Source organism: Leucopleurus acutus (assembly GCF_964270905.1).
Source record: "Leucopleurus acutus genome assembly, chromosome: 10".
NCBI classification, from domain to species: domain Eukaryota; kingdom Metazoa; phylum Chordata; class Mammalia; order Artiodactyla; family Delphinidae; genus Leucopleurus; species Leucopleurus acutus.
This window is the reverse complement of record NC_139153.1, coordinates 37,004,113-37,027,343: the sequence shown is the minus strand read 5'-3', so window position 1 is coordinate 37,027,343 and position 23,231 is coordinate 37,004,113. Positions and strand designations below refer to the sequence as shown.

The 23,231-nt window shown below is 58.8% G+C and overlaps 2 protein-coding genes across 2 annotated transcripts; both read right to left on the bottom strand.

Moving 5' to 3' along the window:
* Nucleotides 1-4,315: 4,315 nt before the first annotated feature.
* TLR9 (toll like receptor 9) lies at nucleotides 4,316-8,362 on the bottom strand (the record flags this gene model as incomplete). Its single annotated transcript, XM_082847805.1, has 2 exons — nucleotides 4,316-7,405; nucleotides 8,285-8,362. 2 exons carry the CDS (start codon nucleotides 8,360-8,362, stop codon nucleotides 4,316-4,318), a joined length of 3,168 nt encoding a protein of 1,055 aa, XP_082703931.1.
* A 3,710-nt stretch (nucleotides 8,363-12,072) lies between these two features.
* TWF2 (twinfilin actin binding protein 2) lies at nucleotides 12,073-21,733 on the bottom strand. The gene is made up of 9 exons (XM_082847688.1): nucleotides 21,606-21,733; nucleotides 17,803-17,880; nucleotides 15,327-15,505; nucleotides 14,817-14,912; nucleotides 14,479-14,583; nucleotides 14,205-14,330; nucleotides 13,357-13,507; nucleotides 13,119-13,240; nucleotides 12,073-12,680 (listed from the first exon to the last, which is right to left on the bottom strand). The coding sequence occupies exons 1-9, from the start codon at nucleotides 21,628-21,630 to the stop codon at nucleotides 12,513-12,515; spliced, it is 1,050 nt and encodes a 349-aa protein (XP_082703814.1). The 5' UTR covers nucleotides 21,631-21,733; the 3' UTR covers nucleotides 12,073-12,512.
* Between the last annotated feature and the right edge of the window lie 1,498 nt (nucleotides 21,734-23,231).

Genomic DNA, 23,231 nt, shown 5'->3' with positions numbered 1-23,231 from the left:
CACAGCAGCCTGAGAGAGCTTTTTTAAAAAAATGGAGTTCCGTGGCGGTCCAGTGGTTAGGACTTGGCGCTTACACTGACGGAGCCCGGGTTTGATCCCTAGTTGGGGAACTAGGATCCCGTGCAGTATAGCCTAAAAAACATATATATCACATCCTGTCCCTCCCCTGTAGAAAATTTTTCTGGGTCTTCGAATTGTACTCATTAAATTCTAGATTGTCACACAGACTGATGACATTCTCTGGGATCAGGATCCCATCCAGCTCTGCAGCCTCATCTCCCATCCCACCCCAATCTGTTCACTCTGCCTCACGTGTGGAAGCATACTCCTGGGCCTCAAATACCCACGGACGTTCTCACCAGCTTCCAGACCTCGGTGTCGTTAGCCATTGTTTCTCTCCTGGATTTCTCTTCCCTGGATCGTGGTGTGGATGCCTCTCCTCACACAGGACAAGGGTCCGCGAGGAGACCTTCCCTGAGCCCCCGGACTAAGGCAGCCCCTCCTGTGTTCTCACCATCACTTGGCCTCCCCCCGGGCTGCCCTTCAAAGCCTTGGTCACCACCCCTGTTGACCGTTTCCCTGTCATTCTCCTTGCTTGTCTCTCCCCAATGCCGTGCACTGTACCTGACACACACAGTGGACATTGAGCAAATGTGTTGAGTGAACGAAAGGGGACTGTCTCAGCTGTAACGAAACACCACAGACTGCGGGGCTTAAACAACAAACATTTGTTTCTCACCATTCTGGAGACTGGATGTCGCGGTCAAGGTGCCAGCAGATTCAGTTCCTGGTGACAGCCCTCTCCCTGGCCTGCACGCAGCTGCTTTCTCGCTATAAATGTACGTGACCTTTCCCTCTTCCTCTTCTTATAAGACGACTAACCCCACCACAACAGGCCCACCTGCTGCCCTAATTTAAATCTAATTACCTTCCAAAGACCCCACCTCCAAACGCCATTACCTGGGGGTTATTGTTTCAACCCATGGGAGGACAAACATTCAGCCCATAATAGGGACCAGTGAGAACACCCAAGGCTACTTTACCAGAAAGAATAGGTGAGCCGAAGATGGAGGACACAGAGCCTCCTGGCCTCGCTGGCCTGTCTCAGCTCCAGGGGTAGCTGGGGGTGGCCCCATGCCCCTAATCAGCCCAGGCACTGAGAGAGCTCGCTGAGCCCTGGTCCCATCAGATAAAGCCACACACCTGGGCAGGCCGCTGGGCGTGATGGAAGTCACGTCCCCTTGGAAAAACCATGCGGTCCTTTCTGCTCAGGAAACACGCCTCACTCAGCCTTCCCAGCTCTGTTCCCTCACGAAAGCCTTCAGGGCCTTTCCATTGTCCTACACGTTCCCACGCCTGGAACTCCCTCCACCTCCTTTCCGCCCAGTGTGGTTTCCCCTCTACCTTGGGTGGGGTTTCTCTCTGAATGCTTAATGAGACCCACCTTCCTTCTCATTAAGACTCAGAGCCAGCTGGGTCAACAAGGTCATGAGCTCAACTTCTCCTTGCTGCTGGTGGTTATGAGAACAAAGGATGATGGAATGTTCTGGAGGGCGTGGATGGATTTATCAACTGCTTACACAGGAGAAGCTTGGCTTCTAATAAGAATCCAAGTGTGAAAATGTATGATGTCATGGAAGTTTCCCAAGAATATTTAGAAGCCTAGGGTGTTAAATAAAATGTATTAGAGGGGAAAGGGAGAGCTGTAGCTTAGAACCTTAGCAGGTAGCATTTCCTTACATTTACATTTCTTCACGTCAAGTTGTCCTAAGTCTCATGCCCTCTACTTGTCTAGCACACACTGCTCCCCAACAACAAAGAAGCACAAGGAGGCAACACCAGGGTCCGCAGGCACCCCAGTCCTCCTCCCAGCTTCACGAGCCTCTGATTCAACCACATTTGCCTCCAAACCCCGTTCAGTGCTCTGGGCAGGGGCCCTGATTCAGGAGGGTCCATCTCTGGGTGGAGAGAGAAAATCTCGAAGCCACATCAGCCAGTTGTCCTCAGCATAAGTCCCTTACCTAATAAGGACCACCAAGGACCCGCTAGGTTTCCCAGACTTTACACACATTACCACAAACCCTGTAACAGCCTGCAGAGTAACTCTGGCCATCCCCATTTTCAGATGAGCAAACAGACTCTGCAAGGTAGGTCACCTGCACAGGATAACCCAAATGGCAGAGCTGGTGATCGCCCCAGGTAATCTGACCTGAGGCCCATCTCTTCCACAGCCTTGCAGAGCTGCGTTGTGGGCAGTGTCGAGGATGTCCAGCAGTGTGGAGGAGAGGGCTGGGAGCCAGCCACGAGCACCCTTCCCGACCACCGTATATCCCTCCCAGCTCCTAGCGCCCCCTGTGGGGCCTGGGTTAGTGGCTCTGTCCCCGACGCCATAGACAGCAGCAGAGCCTTTCCCTGCAGATTGAACCAAGCACCATGGACCCGTAGACTCACTTAAGCAGAGCCCAACAGTGCTCCTACCATAGCCCCCATGCTTCATCTCCTCTTCTTCTGAATCCTCAGCCCCAAAAGAACCAGGTCTGGGAGCGTGAGCGAGTGACCGTGTATGTGGAGGCTCTAGCTGGGAACTACCCAAGGGCAGACTCTGCTGGTCTGAGACAGGCAAATCGTGCTTCCCACATGCAAAATGTGGTGCCCTGGACAGGGCCCTGCCTCCTGCTCCAGATGTTGCCAGAACGGTCTCAGAGCCACTCAGCAGGGGCCTCCCCCAAGACTCCAGCCTGGGGGAAGGATGGTTCCTGTTTTCTTTTCTCCCCAGGCATGGGCCACGGAAGCTCATGGGGCCACACTATAACTTCAGCCTGCCCTTCCAGAAGCCGGATTGGGTCAGGGCCCTTGTGGGGCTTCTGATAGGTGGGTCAGAGATCCTCCTCTCTCTTTCTTTCAGGCAGGCAGATAATAGGGGATGCCAGCCCCCTGCAGGAACCCCTATACCCAGGTCAGAAAGGAGAAGGAAACCTATATTTCTCTCCCAGCTGTGGCCTGGAGGGAGGGGAAAAAGCAGCCTCCCAGCCCCACCAGGGCTGCAAAATTAGCCAAGTCTGCATGAGCTCCAACCTTCCAGCCCAGAGGCCCTGAGCTGCCCCAAACTGGCCTGGGCCAGCCGGTTCCACTCTCCCACCGCCCCAGGCCCCAGCTCTGACTGAGAGGCTGCAAGTGTCTCCTCTGCTCCTCGAAGGGCAGATTTACTTGTGGGGATGGTGAGGCAGCCGGCCTGGGCAAAGCACCACAAGAACTGTGGGCCTGACAGAACCCACAACTCCCCAAACACTTGTGGAGACCGTGAACAGGTTGTCTCCAAACACTGGGCATGTGGGCATCAAGGCTCCTGGCAGTATCCCAAAATCTATACTGAAATCTAGTATCAAAACTAGAAACACACACACATACTCCATCCTGGCTGCAACTCTCACCTAAGTGCAGTCAGCTGTGAGAGGTGGCGGCTCATCTAGGTGTCCATTTGATGTCAGAACAGAGAGACTCAGCATGTGCTCTAGGTGGAAACAGAAAGGGTTGGATTGTGAGCTCACCCTAGAATCTTCCCTGACTCTCAGCTCGCTGCTGCCAGGATTCACCCACAGGCCTTCCCCTCCCCAGCCTGGACCAGCCTCCTGGGTGCAGCACAGAAATGGCCACCAGAGGGCGCAATCACCCCTCTGAACTTGCCTCAAATCTTCCCTATCTCCTTAGGAATGGACATTCCCCAGGGCCGCTGCCTCCAAGGAATCTGGCGCCAGTCAGAAATGAAGGGGGCCTGCAGGTTCTCTGCCCTTGAGGCAGCTTCAGTTCCATCTGGTGAGGGAGGCAGATCCTGAGACCAGTTCCAGAGGAATGCTGAGCTCGGTAGGCCTGGGCATCTGGGGAGGGGTTGACAGGGGCAGAAGACCCAGCCTGTTCTCTGGGAAAGACCAAGGCCGCACTCGGTGACCTTCCTCAGACTCCCCTGAAAAGATGCCAGTGAACACAATTGCCCTTAGCATCTTCCCTCCCCTGCGGACCCCTGCCCCGTGGGCCCTCCCTTTTTCTCCACGACAATTACCCCCAAATCACCTCTTGCTCCCCTTCATTTTAGGAAGGCCTGGAGAATTCTCCCCTTTTCCTCCCACTCACACCTCCAGTGAGCTCAGGGTTAGGGGTTGGCCCTCGGGTAGCATTTATTAAGTGCCTGCTATACGCCAGGGGGCTGGGGGGAGGGGGAGGCAGAGCAGTGGTCTCGCAGAGCAAGGCAGGTTGGGGCATCCCAGGCAGAGGGGCAAGTAGAGGTGGGGCGATGAGGCACGCTGGCTGTCGCTCTGTGCTATTCGGCTGTCGTGGGGCCCCGGCAGAAGTTCCGGTTGTAGAAATGGCGGTTGTCCCTGGTCAGGGCTGTGCCCAGCTGGGCCCAGAAGCTGCCCTGGCCACTGGGCTGGTGGGGCCAGAGGAGGACGCTCTGGCGGCACAGGCGCTGGCGCAGCCGCACGTAGCGGGAGCGGTAGGCTTCGGGGCGCAGGATCACCAGCACCACGACGTCCTTGCGGTCCTCCAGCAGGCGCTGCTGGGCCAGCAGGAAGCTGGCACGCAAGAGGCCGCTGACCCGGTCCGTGTGGGCCAGCACAAACAGGGTCTTGCGGCTGCTGTAGACCGAGGCCCACAGGTTCTCAAAGAGCGTCTTGCCGGGTAGCCAGTCACGCTCCTCCAGGCACAGGCGGAGTGCCCGGCGCCCACGGCGCTCCTCCAGCTGCACCCGCAGCTCGTTGTACACCCAGTCGGCCACTGCGCTCTGTGCCTTGTCGAAGACCACGAAGGCATCGTAGAACAGGGCGTCTGTGCCCCGCCGCTGCCCCCACCGGGGCAGCCAGGCCAGGCACAGGTGGAAGCAGTACCAGAGGTCCCAGCCGCAGAGGTGGTGCAGCATGGGCACAGCCAGGCCCAGGGCCACCACCATCAGGGAGAGGCCAAAACAGTCCCAGGAGAGGGCCTCGTCCAGGCAGAGGCGCAGGTCCTGTGCGAAGATGCTGCGGCCCTGGAGCTGGCGGGGACTGCCACACTTGACTCGGCTGGGCAGCCCGGGCACGGCAGCCTGCACCTCCAGCAGGAAGTCCACGAAGGCCGCTCCACAGGCGCAGTGCAACGGGTTGGTGCTCACGTCTAGGATTTTCAGGGTGCCCGCTACGGAGCCAAACCAGGAGGGCTCCACCGTCTTGAGGGCGTTGGCACTGAGGTTGAGCTCTTCCAGCCGCTTGGCGAGCACAAAGAAGCCAGGGGTCACGAAGCCGATGCTGTTGCCGCTGAGGTCCAACTTCCGGATCCGGGTACCAGACGGCAGGCTGCCATTGCTCAGGGCCTTCAGCTGGTTTCCCGCCAGGTCCAGTGTTTCCAGCTGGGGCAGGAGGGCCAGGCTGCTCCAGTTGAAGAAGCCCAGGTTATTGTCACGGAGACGCAGCAGCTTCAGGCTCTTGGGGAGGTTGTCCAGGGTGCATGGCAGGAGGGTATGCAGGCGGTTCTGGGACAGGTCCAGCAGGACCAGGCTTCTCAGGCCTTGGAAGAAGCGGAGATAGAGGTCTCCCTCAGCCCACATCTGGCTCAGGGCATTGCCACTGAAATCCAGGGCCTGCAGCGAGGCGCTGCAGAGCTGCTGGGACACACGGCTACGGATGTCGTTGTGCGCCAGGCTGAGGTAGCGCAGGGAGCGCAGCTGGGCCACGAAGCTGAGATTGTGGCCCACGCCCTGCATGCTGAAAGGCTGGCTGTTGTAGCTGAGGTCCAGTGCCTCCAGTCGCGGCAGCTCCGTGAACGAGCTCCCGTGGTACAGGTCCAGCTTGTTGTGGGACAGGTCCAGCACCCGCAGGCTGGTCAGCGGCACGAACTGGGAGCCATTGACCGCCTGCGAGATGCTGTTGTGGCTCAGGCGCAGGCACTGGAGGCGCGAGAGGCGGGCAAACATCTCTGGCTGGATCGTCACCAGGTTGTTCCGTGACAGGTCCAAGGTGAAGCTGGAGTTCTTGCAGCTTAGCGTGAAGTCCTCCAAGCTGAGGGTGTCCAGTGGGCCTGGAGCGAGGTCCCTGGACGGCAGCCAGATCTTCGGCCCACTGTCCGCCTCCCCCAAGGTGGCTGCCGGCCTTGCAGCTCCACTGATGCGGTTGTCCGACAGGTCCACGTAGAGCAGGCCCGGGAAGGCCCCGAAGATGCTGAGCTGGGCCTGGTTGATGAAGTTCATCTGCAGACGCAGAATCTGTAGCATGGGCAGGTGTGTCAGCGGCTGAAGCGTGGTCTCGCTGAGCGAGCGGAAGAAGATGCCGTGCATGTCTAGCTCCTTCAGGGAGAGCAGGCCCCTGAAGGAGGGCGCCAGGTGCAGGTGGGCGAAGGACACCTTCTTGTGGTAATTGAAGGACAGGTTGAGCCTGCGCAGCCGGGCCAGGCCCCGGAAGGCCGTGGTCTTGGTGATGCAATCATAGAGGAAGTTCTCACTCAGGTCTAGCACTTGTAGCCTGCCCAGGCCACGGAACCATCTGTTGTCCAGTCTGTAGAGAGAACTGTCCTTCAACACCAGGCCTTCGAGGTGGCTCAGGTGGCTGAAGGTGTCGGGGTGCAGCTTGGGGAAGTGCTTCGGACACTCCATGCAGGGGTTGCGGGCATGGTCACAGCGGCGGCAGTTCCCACCCATGTCGAGCACGCGCAGGGCGGTCAGATTGGCCAGGTCCTCGGGTGCCAGGGTGACAATGTGGTTATAGGACAACAGCAGGGTCTCCAGGCTGGGGGGCAGAAGGCGGGGCACCTCCGTGAGGTTGTTGTACTTGAGCGACAGGTGCGTGAGGTTGCCCAGGCCAAGGAGGGCGCCCGGGGCCACCTCCAGTGTCCGGTGGCAGGGGTTCTTGTAGTAGCAGTTGCCGTCCATGTACAGAAAGCGCAGGGCGTGTAGGCCGGCGAAGTGGGTGGGGTCTAGCACCAGGATGTTAGTGTGGCTCAGCGACAGGGACACGAGGGACCTGGGCAAGGCGGGCACGGTCGTGATGCCGTTGTAGCTCAGGTGCAGCTCCTCGAGGGTGGGCACGGCCAGGAAGGTGTTGGGCTCGATGGTCATGTGGCAGGGGAAGTGCATGGGGCTGAGGCCGGTCGGCGGGCAGTTCCACTTGAGGTTGAGGATCCGCAGGCTGGACAGGTGGGCGAAGTCGGAGTCATGCAGGTGGTGGATGCGGTTGGAGAGCAAAGAGAGGCTGGTGACATTGGCCCGGGGTGCTGCGGCCGAGAAGTGTGGCACGGACTTCAGGAACAACCAGTTGCAGTTCACCAGGCCGTGGGGCTGGAGTTCACAGGGCAGGAAAGCAGGCAGGGTGCCCTGGGCCAGGGCTGCAGCCAGTGCCACTGCCTGCACCAGGAGAGAAAGGGGGTGCCGGGCACGGCAGGGGCCCTGTGGGGTTGGCACCGTGTGAGGGCACGGCCCCAGCTCCACCTCTCCTGCCCCACCCCCCGGGTCTCCCGCAGGGCTCCCAGCCCTCCAGGGAGGTTCCTGTTTCTCTGCCCAGTGCCCATCCCACCTCCAAGGCCCACAGGGAACTTGGACTCAGGTCTGAGGCCCAGCCTTTGACTCAGAACGGGGAGTCAGAACTGGTTCTGAGACCTGGAATCCAGACTCATGATCTAGAGCTTTCACTCAACCAAACCCCAACTGGACAGGAGAGCCAGGTAGGTGATCAACAGCCCCCCCAGGATCTCCCCGACTCTCCCCTTCCGTTCCTCAGAGGTCATTTCTCTTTCCTCCTGAGCAAGGGGGCATCTTCCCTTCCCTCCAGCCCCCTGAAAATCTCCCTCTGCTTTCTACCAGGCTTCTCCCAGCCCTCCCTCTCCGTTTGGCCAAGAGGTGGGAATGAGGGTCTCCTGCTGGGGCTCAGGCTGTCTACCACCCAGGGTCCTGGCCAGAGTAGGCACTGCCCAGCTCTTTCCCCGTCTGCCCACCTCTCCCAGCCCAAGCACTCAACCTGCTGTGGGTCAGAATGGATTGGAGGGGAGGTTGGGCAGCAAAGGGCAGACAGGGCCCAGCCTGGATGCTCCCCCTGCTCGCAGCCCAGCACCACCACTGAGCGCAGCCATAGGCCCCAGCCTCCTCACCCAAGCAATGGGTTTGTGTCTCATGGCTCAGAGAAGGTCTTCTGCTATCTTCAGGGTTCAGTGAGTTTCCCCAGGGCGACCTGGGTGACTGTCCCTTTCACCATTGCAGCCACCAATCCCACCTTTCTCCCTACCACTTCCCACTGTCCCCTTCCCTGGGGACTGAGGGCTGCTGTCCTACCATGACAGGGAATGGGGGCTTCTCCAGAGGGTCTGGCTGGCAGACTAGGCAGCAGCTGCAGGGAAGGATGCTTCGCATTCACAGCCCCTTCCCGTGGTGACGGCTTGGGGAACAGAGGAAGTGAGAATTTCACAATAACCTAGCCCCCTTCCTTCCCCCACCCCATGCCCAGGGCAGGGGTGTTGGGGCGGGGGGGGGGGGATGCAATGAGTCAGAGGCTATTTGCATAGTCAGGTGGCAGCCGGCCCCTTCACCTCTTCCTCTTTCCACTCTCCCCCCCATCCTCTTCTCCACAGCCTGTCCTAAGAACCCTCCACATCCCACACGGGCCTCACACCGGTCCTCTGGGAAGTCTGGGGAGAAACAACCACCAGAGCCCAGTCTAAGGTCAGTGAGAGAGTGGAATTAGGGGCAGTGCCAGACCTGGGTGGGCTACTGACACCCATGCCAGGGCCTGCTCAGCCCCTGCCCCCAGGCAGCACTCTCAGGCCAGCAGCTCCCGCACTGCCCTTTCCTGCCCTGCGGCCCCATCCCCAGGGCTGTGTGCCATGCCAGGCCTGGCATACAGGGTCGGGGGGCAGCACTGGCCTTGCCCAGGCTCACCTGCCCCACTGCAGCTGCCACTTCCTCTAGGAGCAGGGACTCCTCTGCATTCCCAACACACCATCAGAGAACAAACCCCATGGCTGGACCAGCTGAGACCTCCTGGCTCATCCTCCCCTGAGGCTCTTCTCACACGATCCTTCTGACCCAGGTAAGATCCTTCTGACCCAGGTAATCGTAACAGATCAGGCAGGCCCAAAGCCTCAAGGTGACCCGGGGCCCTCAGCAAGTCCTGCTGGCTCCAGGTTCAGAATCTGCCCGTTGCCCCCCACCTTCACACCCACCAGCCTGGTCTGAGCCGCCATCACCTCTTGCCTAGACCAGTGCAGTCATCGCCTCCTCAGGGTTGTCCTGATTCTGCTCTCAAGCCCCAAAGCTTATTCTCATTAGACCCTTAGGTCACATTAGGTCCCTCCTCTGCTCAGACGCCTCCATGGCCCTTTCTGGGGTCAAAGCCAGTCTACATCATAGCCAGCAAGGTCCTATGGTATCTGCCCTCTCACTGCCTCCCTGACCAGTCTCCAGCCATTGGCCTTCTAGCTGTGGCTTGAACACACCCATGTACTCTCCTGCCCCAGGGCCTTTGAATGTGCTGTTTGTGTGTTTATTTAGCTGTGCTGGGTCTTAGTTGTGGCATACAGGATCTTCATTGTGGCGTGCGGGATCTTTTAGCTGCGGCATGAGGGATCTAGTTCCCTGACCAGGGATCAATCCTGGGCCCCCTGCATTGGGAGCATGGAGTCTTAACCTCTGGTCCACCAGGGAGTCCCCATTCCCTCTGTCTTGAAGCTTTTTCCAGATACTCACATAGCCCCCTCCCTCACCACCTTTACATCTCTGCTCACACATCACTCTCTCAGTGAGGCTTTCTCTGACATTCTTATAAACCCCCTACCCCAGATTGGGTTTTCCTGAGCTCTTTTACGTAATTTGTCCTTAACAGTCTTTACCTGCTAACACACCATAATACTGATTTTTCATGGTTTCTTGTATATTCTCTTATTCCTCTGCTGGAACGTCAGCTACTTGAGGGCAAGGACCTCTTTGTCTGTGTCCCCAGAGCCCAGCACAGTACCCAGCACATAGTAGGTGCTCAATATTTGCTGAATCCCTGGGTCTCCAGCACTCAGCCCTGGGCAGGCACAGAGAGTGTTTCTGAGTCATGGTTGAATGAATGAACAAACAAATAGGGCTTCTGCTGGGAGGGGGAAGCTTCTCTGTGCTTCTCTGTGCCCACCTCTGGATGGGTGTCATGGCAGGCAGCGCCAAGCTGCCAGGCGTCCAGCTGGTGCACAGGCCCAGGTGGTTTAGCAGTCTGAGGGCGATGGCATTGTCCTCCTGCTCACCTGAGAACCAGTGTTCGGGGTGGGAAAGGACAGGTCTCCTTCTCTGGATTCTGGCTAGGGTTCCAGCTCTCCTCCCTACAATTCTAAGGGCTTCAAGACTTCCCTGGTAGCACAGTGGTTAAGAATCCGCCTGCCAATGCAGGAGACATGGGTTTGAGCCCCGGTCTGGGAAGATCCCACATGCCTTGGAGCAACTAAGCCCGTGCACCACAACTACTAAGCCTGCGCTCTAGAGCCCATGAGCCACAACTACTGAGCCCGTGAGCCACAACTACTGAAGCCTGCATGCCTAGAGCCCATGCTCCGCAACAAGAGAAGCCACCGTAATGAGAAGCCCATGCACTGCAACGAAGAGTAGCCCCTGCCCGCCGCAACAAGAGAAAGCCTGCGCGCAGCAACGAAAACCCAATGCGGCCAAAAATAAATAAATAAATAAATAAATTTTAAAAATAAATAAATAAGGGCTTTAGTAGGGGCTGAGAGAGGCCCCAGGGATGGGATACTGCCCTGAGTCCCAGCCCAAGATGCACTCTCAAGAAAAAGGACGGTGCCCATCGAGCAGCTGAATCCATCATCGGCCCCACATGTCCCCACCCCTGCACAACTCCCACCCAGGATAGGAGGGGTCTTCCACCCACTTCTCAGAGGCAGAGAATGAAGTTCTGGTTCCTGCTGAATCCCAAACCTGAGGGAGATTCTCCCAGACTCCCTGGGACCAGAAACCCAGGCCCTTCGGGGCAGAATGCAGGTACCCAAGAGAGGGCCCATGAGATGACAGTGAAGTCTGCACATGCGCACATGGGCTGGAGACACCAAGACCCAGAGGTCCACGGAAACAGCCACCATGCCTCAGGGCCACGGCAGCCGGGAAACCTCGTGGACAGAGCTTACTCAGTGTGGCAGGCCCCCAAGGAGGTCCATGTCCTAATTCCCAGAACCTGTGAATATGTTCCCTTATGTGATAGAGACTTCGCAGGTGGGATTAAGTTAAGGATCTTGAGATGGGCAGAGTATTCCGGATTATCTGAATACAATCACAATGTCCTTATAAGACAGAGGCAGAGGGGATTTGACTACTGATGGCCATATGATCACGGAAGCAGAATCAGAGATAAGATGCTATGCCCCTGGCTTTTAAGATGGAGGGGCCACAAGCCAAGGAATGCAACTGGCCTCTAGAAGGTGGAAAAGGTGAAGAAATGGATTCCCCCGAGGCCTCCAGAAGGAAACAGCCCTGCTAAAACTGTGACGTTAGCCCTGGAAGACTCATTTCAGACTTAAGAACCGTGAGAGAATAAATGCGTAGTTTTTTTGTTTGTTTGTTTGTTTTTGCGGTATGCGAGCCTCTCACTGTTGTGGCCTCTCCCGCCGCGGAGCACAGGCTCCAGACGCGCAGGCTCAGCGGCCATGGCTCACAGGGCCAGCCACTCCGCGGCATGTGGGATCTTCCCTGACCAGGGCACGAACCCGTGTCCCCTGCCTCGGCAGGCGGACTCTCAACCACCGCGCCACCAGGGAAGCCCTAAAGGTGTAGTTTTAAGCCACTAAGTTTGTGGTACTTTGTTACAGCAGCCACAGAAAACGAATCTACCCAGATCCCCTATATCACAGCAGAGGTGTGCCTGCCTCTTGGATGGAGCTCCCTTCGACAAGCTGGCCTCTCCACACTGTGCTCTCGTATACAGGAACACAGATTCTCCCACACATCTGCAGCCAGGAGGGCTGGGGCTCCACCTAGCAGGCCAACAGGCCCCTTCTGCATTGGGAGGGGACAGTTCTATGCTCAGGGCTTCCCCATTCCCGGCGCCAGAGATGGTCCCTCAGGGCCAGACTCAGCTGTTGATTTAAAAATATTTTATTCTTTAAAAAATACAGCATTCAACCATCTCGTCCTGCAATGACCCCCTGCCCCAGCCCCGAATGACCGCACCCCTTGTGGCCAAAGGCTTCTGGGCCATGCTGGGACCCTAGTCTCAGTTCCCCTGGGGGCCAGGTTCATGCCAGGCCCCCCACCCAGCCCCTTGAACCAGCTGGGCAGGGTCCCCAGATGCCCTGGGCACATGGAAGAGAGGCAGGAACAGCAGAGGGGGAGGGTCGCAAAATGCCAGCCCAGTGGTCCTCGGAAGCTGCAAGAATGTTCACTCACCAGCCCTCCTGCCCACAGGAGGTCACCCCAGAGCCCAGGCTGGGAAGGAGGGAGGTGGCCGCGGGGATGGGGTTGGGGTCGGGTAGGGGCAGCCCCACAGTTCCACATGCCAGCAGGGCTCGGGTCCCGCCACCTAGCTGTCGTCCCCATTCTCGCCGGGGCCACGGATGAGGCGCTTGTGGCCCCGCTTGCCCCCGGGGCCCTTGGGCTTGGCGAAGGCCTGCTTGAAGGCGTGCTGCTTGGGGTGCACCTCGTCATAGAGGAAGCTGGCCGTCAGCTCCGCCCCGTCGCCAATCTCAATCTGTGCAGGGCAAGGCAGTGGTCGGTCACTCCAAGGGTGGAGGGCCCTAACACACACCACCCTTGGTCACCCCCACTCCTGGGGCACCCCCGATCTCTCTCACTCTAGCCCTGGGGTGTCCTCTCAGATCCCCACCTGAAACGTACCTCCAGGAGCACAGAGCCTAGGGCCTGCTGCCCTGTAGGCCTTGTCACCCCCTACCTGCCTTCCAGACCCAGGAAAAGGAGAGACATGGGTGTCACAGCTGGGGCTTGTCCAAGACATCAGTTACCTGGGCGGCCTGGGCTATGCACACTACCCCCTGGGCCTCAGTCTCCCCATCCAACCAACAGGGCAACAATGCCCCTGCTCTGCCATTCTCACGGGACCCTGATGCCCCACGTGGAGGGTGGGGTGACAGGGCCCTGGGAGGCGAGGCCCTAGGGAATGGGCACCCACCTTCTTGGCGATCTCCAGCTGGAAGTCCTGCTCCACGGAATCGAGGAGGCGGCTCTTGCAGCTGGAGTAGAGCATGCGCTCCTTGATGCTGCACTTGTAGCCGGGCATCGAGTAGATGAACACTGCAGAGAACAGGGAGGTGAGCCGCAATGGGCCTGGGACTCCTGCCGCCCCATGGCCCCTGCAGGCGGCCCACCCAGCTGTGGGCCAGCGCGGGAGCCCTGCTGCGGCCACTCACCCACAGACTCCAGGGGGTCACCCTCATGGGTGTGCTTGTAGAGGAAGAAGTGGTAGCGGGCGGCATCTCGGGGCACCCGTGATGGCAGCTGCGCCACGTCCGTTGGCTCTGTGTGCACCAGTTCGATGGTCTCCCGCTCCAGGTCCAGCTTCTGCCGAGGGGCAGGGGGAGACGTGAGGGCACCGCGCGGGGGAGGGCCCAGGCCCACCCTCGCCAACAAGAATTCCCTGAGGTGGGAACCTGCTGTCATCTCTCCCTCTCCCGGGGCTCCCCTCCCCCATCCTGCCATGCGGGTCCCTCTGAAGAGGCCACTCCTGGGCACTGCCCCAACTCTGCCCCTTTGAACACTCTGCTAGAGGAGCAAGTCCCAGCAAGGACAATGGACAGGACAGTGGAGAGGGCCTTCACCTCAAGGAGGCATCACCCTTGGGCCAGCCTATCCTCAGAGCTGAGGACCCGTTCTGCTTGAAAGGGGGCAGGCTGCACCACTGGGGCAGAGGGACCCTGGCTGGGGAAAGGGGGTGGTCAGGGGGCTGCAGAGGGAGTCTGGGACAGGAAGGGGCTCAGGGCTGAGGGGTGAACCCAGGGGTGATGTGTGTATGCAGCGTGGAGGGCGGATTGAGGGACAGTGTCTCACAGGAGTCCCTGTGGGTGAGCCGGGCAGGGCAGGGCAGGGGAACAGAGTGCAGCCACCGCACGTGGCTACTGTAGGGAACAGGTAGGGATGGAGGGCAGCGTGTTCCCACCAGTACGTGGGTGAGCTGAAGTGAGCACATGCATGTGCGCAGGAGCAGGGTGGAGGTGCAGCACACCCTGAGTGTGTGCCTGGGACAGGGTCGGGCACCCACCAGCTGGATGTAGTTGACTGTCTTCTGTCTGAGCTGCTGAAGTGCCTGCTGGGCCTGAGGCTGCAGAGGGAAGGCCAGGCCCTGCAGGGTCTGGTGTTTGCTCTCCACACTGATCTCTGTCTTCACCTGGGGACAGATGAACATTAAGCGAGGCCCTCACATGCCCAAACCAGGGTGTAGCCCACCTGGGGAGCACAGGCTTGGCCAGCAGGGCATGACGTGACCTCGAAGGCCTCGGGCCAGGACTTCTGCCCACCCTGTCCAGCGCACCCACCTCGTTAATACGGATCTGCTGAAGTTCTCTCTCGGCCGAGGTCAGCGGGGCGGGCGCCGCACAGGATGACAGGTGCTTCTGGTACCCAGCAAAGGAGAGGTCATCCTGGCCGGTGGATGTAGAGGCATAAATGAGCACCTTGGGGTGGGCTGGTAGAAGCCCACTAAGTACCCCAGCTTGCAGACCTTGGACCCTCGCAGCCCTCCCTACTCACCCCCAAGCCTGGCACCCACTTACTCTGGACCCTGTATAACACCTCACCCTCTGTGGGTTCATGACCGCAACCTAGTGATCCTGGCCTTGAAGGGGGCGAGGGGCGCCCAGGGGAGGGGGCCTACCTTCACAGTCCCGAAGAGCTCATCCTTGATGTGGCCGCCCCCAAACTCCTTCTTCACTGTGGCCCGTGTGGCTGCATACAGCATCTTCAGCCGCACCTGAAGGGTGGGGGCCAAGCCATGAGACCCCTCCAGGCAGGGCTGCCCGTCCAGGAGCAGACAGGAGCCTCTGGGTGAGGACCTGGTCACTTCATTGTGCCCACACACCCAGCAGAGGGCGCAGCAGAGCACCCAGCAGAGGGGGCGAGGCTGCAGTAGGGCGGCTCAGACAGCAGGGGGAGCCGCTGTCCAGCCCAACCTCTTGCCTCCTAGAGCCAGGCTGATCTGGCTAGGAGGCTCTCAGAGACCCCAGGCTCCAAGCACAGGACCTCATCCCTTGCTCTCGTACCCTCTAGAGCAGGATCTGATGTCTCCCCCGTTCAGACTCCCTGGGGCAGGGCCGTGTTATCTCAATCAGACCCAGCTTCCCCCTTCCTCCAATCTGGGGGCTGGGCAGGGGTCCCTAGGACTCACAGGGGAATTATCAGGTGACCAGGCGAGGAAGAGCCACTCGAAGCCCTGGGCGTTCTGCGTGTCCAAGCGGTAGAGTAGGTAGCAAGGCTGCTGGGCATCCAGCAGCGGCAGCACGGCCCCATCATAGTCCTGGTCCCAGCAGCCCACCAGCTCCCTCGAGGCACCCAGCACGAGCTGCTCTGGGGGCAGAGGCCAGGTGAGCCAAGGAGTAGCCATGTCCCACACCCACCTGTGACTGTGGGCCTCGGCCTCTGGCGGTGACTCAGACCCACTGACCACCCACCCCACCTTCCCCTGGAGCCACCACGTCCCTGAAGGCTGTCTGTGTGACTCAGTCATGAGTGAATGAGGACACACAGCCGCCAGCCCGAGGTTGCGCCTTCTACACACAGACACACACACACACACACACACACACACACACACAGAAATGGTCTCGAGAACATGCCCACAGCTGACCCAGCACAGGCAACCGCACCAAGACACACAGCCACATGCCCACAGCCATCGACAACGCGACCCCTCACAGACATCCACACACTCAGACCCACCGCACAGCTCCTCAGCACACAGCCCCACTGGGCTACCTACTGCCCCCTCCTCCCTCAGCCTGGGGCTCCAGCGGACCCCCCAGCACACCCTTCTCAGAAAGAATGTGCTATGGGAAGTGGGATCACAGCTTCAGGCCACAGGGATCTGCAGGCACAAAGGCACATGGGCAAGAGGGAGACAGGGGCTCTTACCAGACGCTGTATAAACAGCTACCCTGCTGCCCCCGACCAGCTGCAGCTTCCCCAAAAGTAACAAATCAAAAGCAGCCAACCTCTAAATGCCTGGGGCCGAGTGGCTGAATGGGGTATGGAGGCTGGACATACATTTGACCTATCAGCCCACAAGGCCTCAGTGTGGCACCGAACACCAGCCCAGATGTGCACAGGCCCAAGCTAGAGGAAGAACTGGGGCAAGGGGACAATCACCACCTGGCCAGGGGGTACCGGCACCTGACTACCAGGCCCTCCTGATGGGGGCACGGGGCCTGGCTGTCCAGGAGTCCCAACAAGCCAGGCCGCCTCCCTCTGGCCTTGGCCTCCTCACCTATCCTCCCAGAGCTCAGATGGGATCAAGGCTGAAACCCAGCAGTCACAGGCCGACTGGACCCCAACAGCACTGCCCAAGTTGTTTAAAGTGTTGCCAACATTTTTCAAACTGGGAACTTTCACATAAGAAGTGGAATTCATGGCTTCTCTAGAAAAATCAGGAAATCAAGCCACACTCAGTGGGAGCTGGGCAATGGCTGCCTGTCAGCAGGCCTGGACCCTCCTGGGCGCTCCCAGGTGCCCCAACAGCTGTAATGCTGAATGCAGGTAAGGGCTCACCTAGAGACTCCTCCTGGTAAACGTCTACAGGGACGACCTGTCTGGGAGGCGACAGGGAAGGCTGAGGACTGGGGTCCATGAGTCTACTTCTTCGGAGGGGTCCAGGGAGCTGACCTACCCCAACGACCCCAACCCAGGCTCTGAGGGCATCTGAATCTGGGGACCCTAGACAAAGCCCAGCACAACTCTGGCCCTAAAGCCTGGGGTGAATTCTGGGTCTGGGAAGACCCTGCTTTGACCCAATTCAATGTGTGAAAAGTCAGCTGGGCACCAAGCCCATTCGGGGAGCCCCCAGCAGGGCCCACTACTGCATGGCTACCAAGAAGGGCTGGAAGGATTCGTGGCGGCCCGGCTCACCCCCAGTCCTGGAGTCTGCACCCTTTACTTGCAGGGCCAGCCCCTCAGCTGTCCTCTACTCCAGGACTCCTCTACCCCAAGTCCCCCCAAGCCTCAGTCTAATCCTCTACCTCCTCAAAGCCCCTCCCCACTTCAGGCCTCAGCTTAAGCTCACCTGCCCCCCCAACCCCTATATCCCCAGCACCTCCCTTTGTGGAAGCCCCAGGTATCCCGGGTCCAGGTCAAGGCCTAGCCAAGCCCGGAATCCCCTAGTCCTGCTCTCAAAGAGGTTGACACGAGTCCCTTCTCCCCATTGTGAGGGCACTTCCCAAGGTTAGGGCCCTGGCTTCTCCTTAGGAATCTCCCCGAGCCAGTGACCAAGCGAGGCCAGGCTTGCCGACCACACAGGGAGGTGAGTGGCACTAGCCACACGGGGCAGTGCCTGGCCTTACTCATCCTCTGCCACCTTACCTAACCCAGCCCAGCCCCCTGACTAGGCCAACGGCCAACTACAGAGCCTCTGGGGAGGCTGGGCGGGACCCCCCGGGGAGGGCTCTCCTTGCTATCCCCCCAGCTTCAGCCTCCTGCTCAGTGTAACAGGCAGAATGACCATGCCCACCTCCAGCCCTCTCCTACAAGACACCTCCCATTTCCAGATGGGAAACTGAGGTCCTGAGGGGGCTGGAGGCCAATGTTCCCCACCTCTCAGAGAAGCAGCAGGGTCCAGCCACCAGCCTGTACCCTCGCCTGTAGAAAGCACTCACCGTCCTCAATGACGACTTTGATGAGCCGCACAGAACCAGCCCGCGCCTTGGCAAAGAACTCCTTCAGCTCCTCGGTAGCTACCAGAACAAGAAACATGGTGGAGGATGAGCAGACAGAGGGAACACGGTGGGCAGGAACACACTCAGGGCCCACTCTGTCCTGGGGGTCTGGTGGCGGAGCTGGGAGCCGGGTTAAATACGGCCCCCCATGTGACTGGGAACCTGAGACAGCCGCTGAACACAAGCTCCCAAATTTAGCCAGCAGAGGTGGCAGGCGGGCGGCCTGCTGGCTGGGATGGCTCTGTTGACAGGGACACGGGGATGGGACAGCCCACCGGAGAATGGGGCGGGCTCTGGGACAGGCCAAACCAGCCAGAGTGAACGGCCCCCTCCTGTCCCCTGCCCCCCAAGAAGGCGCAGCACAGAGCTGGCCTGGGACACTCCCAGCACCGTCATGTCCACAGACAGAAATACAAGAACAACTGCTCCCAATGCACACTGCCCACTATGTCTACTCACACGTGTACATGCATACACACACACATGCATTGCATGTTGCACGTGCCAATGGGTACATACTCAGTCAGGAATGTGTGAACGAAACACATAAACACTATGTGACAGAGAGAGGAACAGAAATGCAAATGCCCTCATACATGAACACACCACTCAGCTGGTCAAACATAAATGGACACACACATTTAAACGTGCAAACACACAGACACACACGCACAGATACAGTCCCCAGGGTGCTAATAAATTCACACACAGGCAAATGCAGAGCATGGCTAACATGTTTGTACAGGCAAGTGGCTGTACAAAGTGTACACAGAAATACAGAGGTACACACTGACACACATGCATGCACACCCAGCCCCAGCCCACCAGCCACACTGCCTAACCCTGAGAGGCCCTGGGGAGCCAGGCCAGCTCTGGCACAGCCCTGCCAGGAGGCGATAAGCCTCCACCCCCAGGCAGCTGGAAAGAGGAGTGACTCTCAGGGTCTCCCCAAAACAGACCCTGTCTTGGTCCCTGAGCCACAGACCTGAAAGGTGACAGCCAGTGACCAAGGACCCAAGTGCAGAAGTGAGGATCATGGTCAGAGCTAGGGAAGATCTAGCTCTGGAAGTCACAGATATACTGGTGGTTCAGAGAGGGAAACCAAGGTCCAAGTTGGGCAGGACCTACTTGGGTCTCTGGGTGCACAGGGCCAGGCCAGCATGACCTTGGGGCTGCCCAGGGGTCAGGAGAATTCTGCAGGAACACAGCTGGACGGCTTAGGTCAGAGAATATTTATAGGGCCCAGACCCGGCAGCTCGAGGGCAGTGGGGGGGGCCTTTAGGAAAACAAACTCTGGTCATGTCCTCAGGTGCCCATCATGCAGGGTGACCCTGAGCCTGAGACCTCACGCTGTGTACCACCCTCCAAGGCCACTGGGTGGGCAGGGTCCCAGCTAAGCCCAGCAGGCCCTTGGGGCTGAGAGCAGCATGGCATGGAGACACAGCCCCAATGCACCAGGACAGAGCTGCCCCTCAGCAGACCCCAAGCAGGTCCCTGATGAAGAGCTTTACCTCAGGGGCTCCACCTTTCCCATAGCTATCTGTGACCTCTGACCTCACTGAACCTCAAGCTCATCTATAACATGGAGCTAATACCCCTCACATGGTTAGAGCCTCTCCTAATAACAATTACTAATATTTTTTTTAAGATTTTTTTCTGATGTGGACCATTTTTTTAAAGTATTTATTCAATTTGTTACAATATTGTTTCTGTTTTATGTTTTGGTTTTTTGGCCCTGAGGCATGTGGGATCTTAGCTCCCCGACCAGGGAATGAACCTGCACCTTCTGCAGCAGAAGGTGAAGTCTTAACCACTGGACTGTCAGGGAAGTCCCAGAAATTATTAATTTTTATTACTGTAATGACGGCGGGACAGGCCGTGCTGAGCTGTCACTTCCACCTGCTCAGACCTCTCCCAGGGAGAGGCTGACACGCCACTTCTAGTGTTACCAGGACAAAGTGACACCCCGGTAGTGGAAGAGACATCCCCCTCCATGCCTCCTCAGCCACCATCAATAATCCAGAGGCCAGGCCTGGGACACCTGAGCCTCTATCATCAAAGATTCATGTCCCCCACCCCCACCCCCACCCCGCCTTACCTCCTGCCCCCCTCCCAGTAAGCCTCAGGTTACAGGTCTCTCCCCTGCCCAGCTCTGAGGCAGCAGATCCACACCTATGGCCAGGTCAAGGCTGGCACCTGGGCATCCAGGGTGATCTCTCCTGCGGCCTCCTCAGGACAGAAATGGGAAGGAGTGGGTTGCTCCCAGGCAGAAGGAGGGCTGGGAGGGGGGCTCGGCCCTCAGATTCCCCTAGGCAGGCCCATTGCAGCATATGGGAAATGAGGGAGTGAGGAAAGGCCCAGGCCACAGGACAGGTCAGCCTACAGTGGGGAGGAGGAGCCCTAACTTCTGATCCCCTCTCAGTTGGAGGCAGCAGCAATGATCAGACAAAGGGGAAGGAAGGGGCAGGTCCGGTGAGGGGCTGTTCCCTTCTGTGGGGCTGAGTCATGAAGCTGCCCCTCCAGCTCTTCTTGGAGAATGGCTGGCCCAGACCCAGGCCCCTGCCTTTTCTGGTCCTGTGGGGTGTGGCCAGGGAAACCCTCTCAGGGCCAGCCACCAAGTGGCCACAACCACAAGCAGAGATCCAGGCGGTCAGGCTGGTTGATGGTGATGGCCCAGGGCAGGGGATCCTGATGTGGTGGGAGGAGTGGCTGACAGCCAAACCACTGGGCTATCTGGGCCTTCCCCACAGGCCAGGCAGCCCTCCCAGGCCAGTGACACAGGAGGACACTGAGGCCCAGGTAGGGTCAGGACACCTGGCTCCTGGCCACTGCTTCCTCCCCATCCTGTATAAGGAGGAAACCGGCCCCTTGGGGGAGAAGGGTGATGCTCTGGGCTGGAGAAGCTTGGGGTGGGGGGAGCTGGCCTAGAATCTCTAGGGTCAAGACCCTCTTCCCTGCCTCCAGCTTGGAGCAGGAGCCTTCCAGCACTGGCTGGGGCAGACTCAGGGGATCAGAGTGGAAAATGGCAGGGAGATCAGAGGTCAAGGTCAGATTGGCGACTCTCCACATCCCACTTAGAAAAAAACCTGTCCCAGGTTTTTCCCAGCCTAGTCTGTGAGGGTCCCAGGAGGAGCCCAAGGTCAGGGCCCCCTCCTCACACAGACACAAACCAATACGAGCCACACATGCATCCATGGTAACAAATGAACACTGAAATGCACCCAACTTGTGCACACGCACACAGACACCCACAGACATGTGCACACAGTCACGAAACACTGATGTCTAAAGATGATTCCATGCGACAGTGTCCAATCAGCCATTAGTGCATGTGCACTGGATGTACACAAGCAGTCAGATCCAGATGTGAACACACAGGACTGTACACACAAGACAAATGCACATGCGTGCACACTCCCTCAGATGTGCACATCCGGGTACACCCACCCCCAGAAAGGAACAAAAATACATAGATGGGCACACACAGGCACATCCACCCCCACATGGGAACACCGATACTTCCACCCCAGCTGTGTGCGTACATGTACGCCCACCCTCAACTATGCACAGTAAGTGCGCATCCCACCAAGATGTGCCCACCCCAGGCGACCCGCGGCTGCAAAAGAGAACAGGAAGCTTCCCCAGGCTGGTGCCGAGGAGGAAACAGGGGCCGAGAGCCAGCAAGGGGGCGAAGCCGCGAGCACTGACCCTCGGCCCCCTGCCCGTCCGCCATCCTCCCTCACCGTGGATGCCGGTCTGGTGCGCCATGACTCTGTGCCCCGCTCCGCCCGCGCCGTCGGAGCCCTCGGCTTGGCCCCGGCCCGGCTCGGCTCGCTTGGACTCGTAAGAGGAAAAGAAGTAGGAGGATGTGGTGGCGGCCGCCCAGCCTCGCGCAGCTTCCCGGGCGGTGCCGCAGACCCGCCCCCAGAGCGCCCCGCCCCTGACGGGCGAGACCCGGAGGGGGCGGGGACTCGGGGCCGCGCGTGCGCGTAGTGGGCGCCTGGTTTCGGGTGGGCCCACGACTGAGTTGATCGCCTTGTTCGCGCGCTTGCGCGTGCCCTGTTTGTACCCGAGAACAGGGCCTGCGTGTGGCCGAGCGTGTGTGGGCGCACGCGTGTTTGAGCCTGTGCACCATGATCCGAGTGGTCTATGGCTGGGGTGTGTCCGTGAGTTCCGGCCAGGTGGGTTTGTGGGTGGGTGGGATCCACGCATACCCCAACCTGTGGCCTTAAAGCGGGCGGGGGGCGGGTGTGGTCTGTGTGTGGATGGGCGTGCGTGTGTTTGAGTGGCATCCCTTTCCTCGGAGACGTTTCTTGAGCGCCTCCTGGGGGGCCTGGGCTCCTCGAGACGTCCCGGCCCGCAGGCCCTGCCCTAGCAGTGGGAGCCCAGACCGACATTCTACTAGGCAGTCAGCAAATGAGCTGTGTCTGTGGCAGCGAGCGCCCTGTGCAGAGTAAGAGACCACTAGGAAGAGGTGATATTTGAGCGGAGACCTGGAGGAAAGCCTGGTAGAGCGAGGGAAAAGTTTTCTGAGAAGAGGGAATTGCGTGTGCAAAAGCGCAGAGGTTGAAGGAGGGTCAGAGCTTGGTGAGTCTGAGAAACTTCCAACTCCCAATCAACTTCTGGCTCCATACACAGCAGACTTGCCTTCTCTGGCATCAGCCCCTGCCTGCTGTTACCAACATAATGTATCTTCTAGGCCACCGTGATTGAGTCAGGATGAGCGCATGACCCCAGTCTGTCCAGTCAGAGCCTGTCCTGGGACTTTGGATGGGACGATTAGAAAGGAGGTGGGCTTTGGGGGCTGGGGTTGCTGAGAGTTGATGATGGATGATGTGGCCTGCCTGGTATCTAGCCCCAGCTTGAGCTCCCTGCTCCCTGTCCCTCTACCCAACCCTAACTAGGCAGAATTGAGCCCTCCTCTGTGTGCCCCAGACCCTGGGTTTCCTGTCTCCTGAGAGTCCAACTCACACAAAATTGAAAGGTTTTCTTGTTCATCTTCCTGTGCACGCCCTGAGGACTGGGCCTGTGTAGTAGGCTCACCGTGGCCACCCTAGCACTCACGGTGGAACATAAAAACCATGTGTGGCCCTGCAGCCAGCCCTTGGGAGAACGGTTCGTAGGTAAGTGCCCCCAACTCTGAGATCTGTCACAGCCCAGATGAGGCCAGCAACACAGAGCCACTGGTTACATCAACTCTCAGACCTGGCCACCTCCACAAGAACACTTGGCAATTCCACAGAACCATAAGAACCTTGACCTCTTGGAAACAGGACTTAACCAAGAAAACAGATTGATGAAAAATAATAAGGTTATGTTCCCTATTAAAATGTCCATCACTGGGTGAACTACATGGCATCCTTAACATC

Bases quoted from the DNA above. Each gene is read 5' to 3' on its own strand.
- TWF2 (XM_082847688.1), bottom strand. From the start codon at position 21,630: ATGGCGCACCAGACCGGCATCCACG. The intron at 17,881-21,605 runs GTGAGGGAGGAT...TTGTTCTGGTAG, and splicing joins GCACCAGACCGGCATCCACG to CTACCGAGGAGCTGAAGGAG. The intron at 14,913-15,326 runs GTGAGTCCTAGG...CCCACCCTTCAG, and splicing joins GGTCACCTGATAATTCCCCT to GTGCGGCTGAAGATGCTGTA.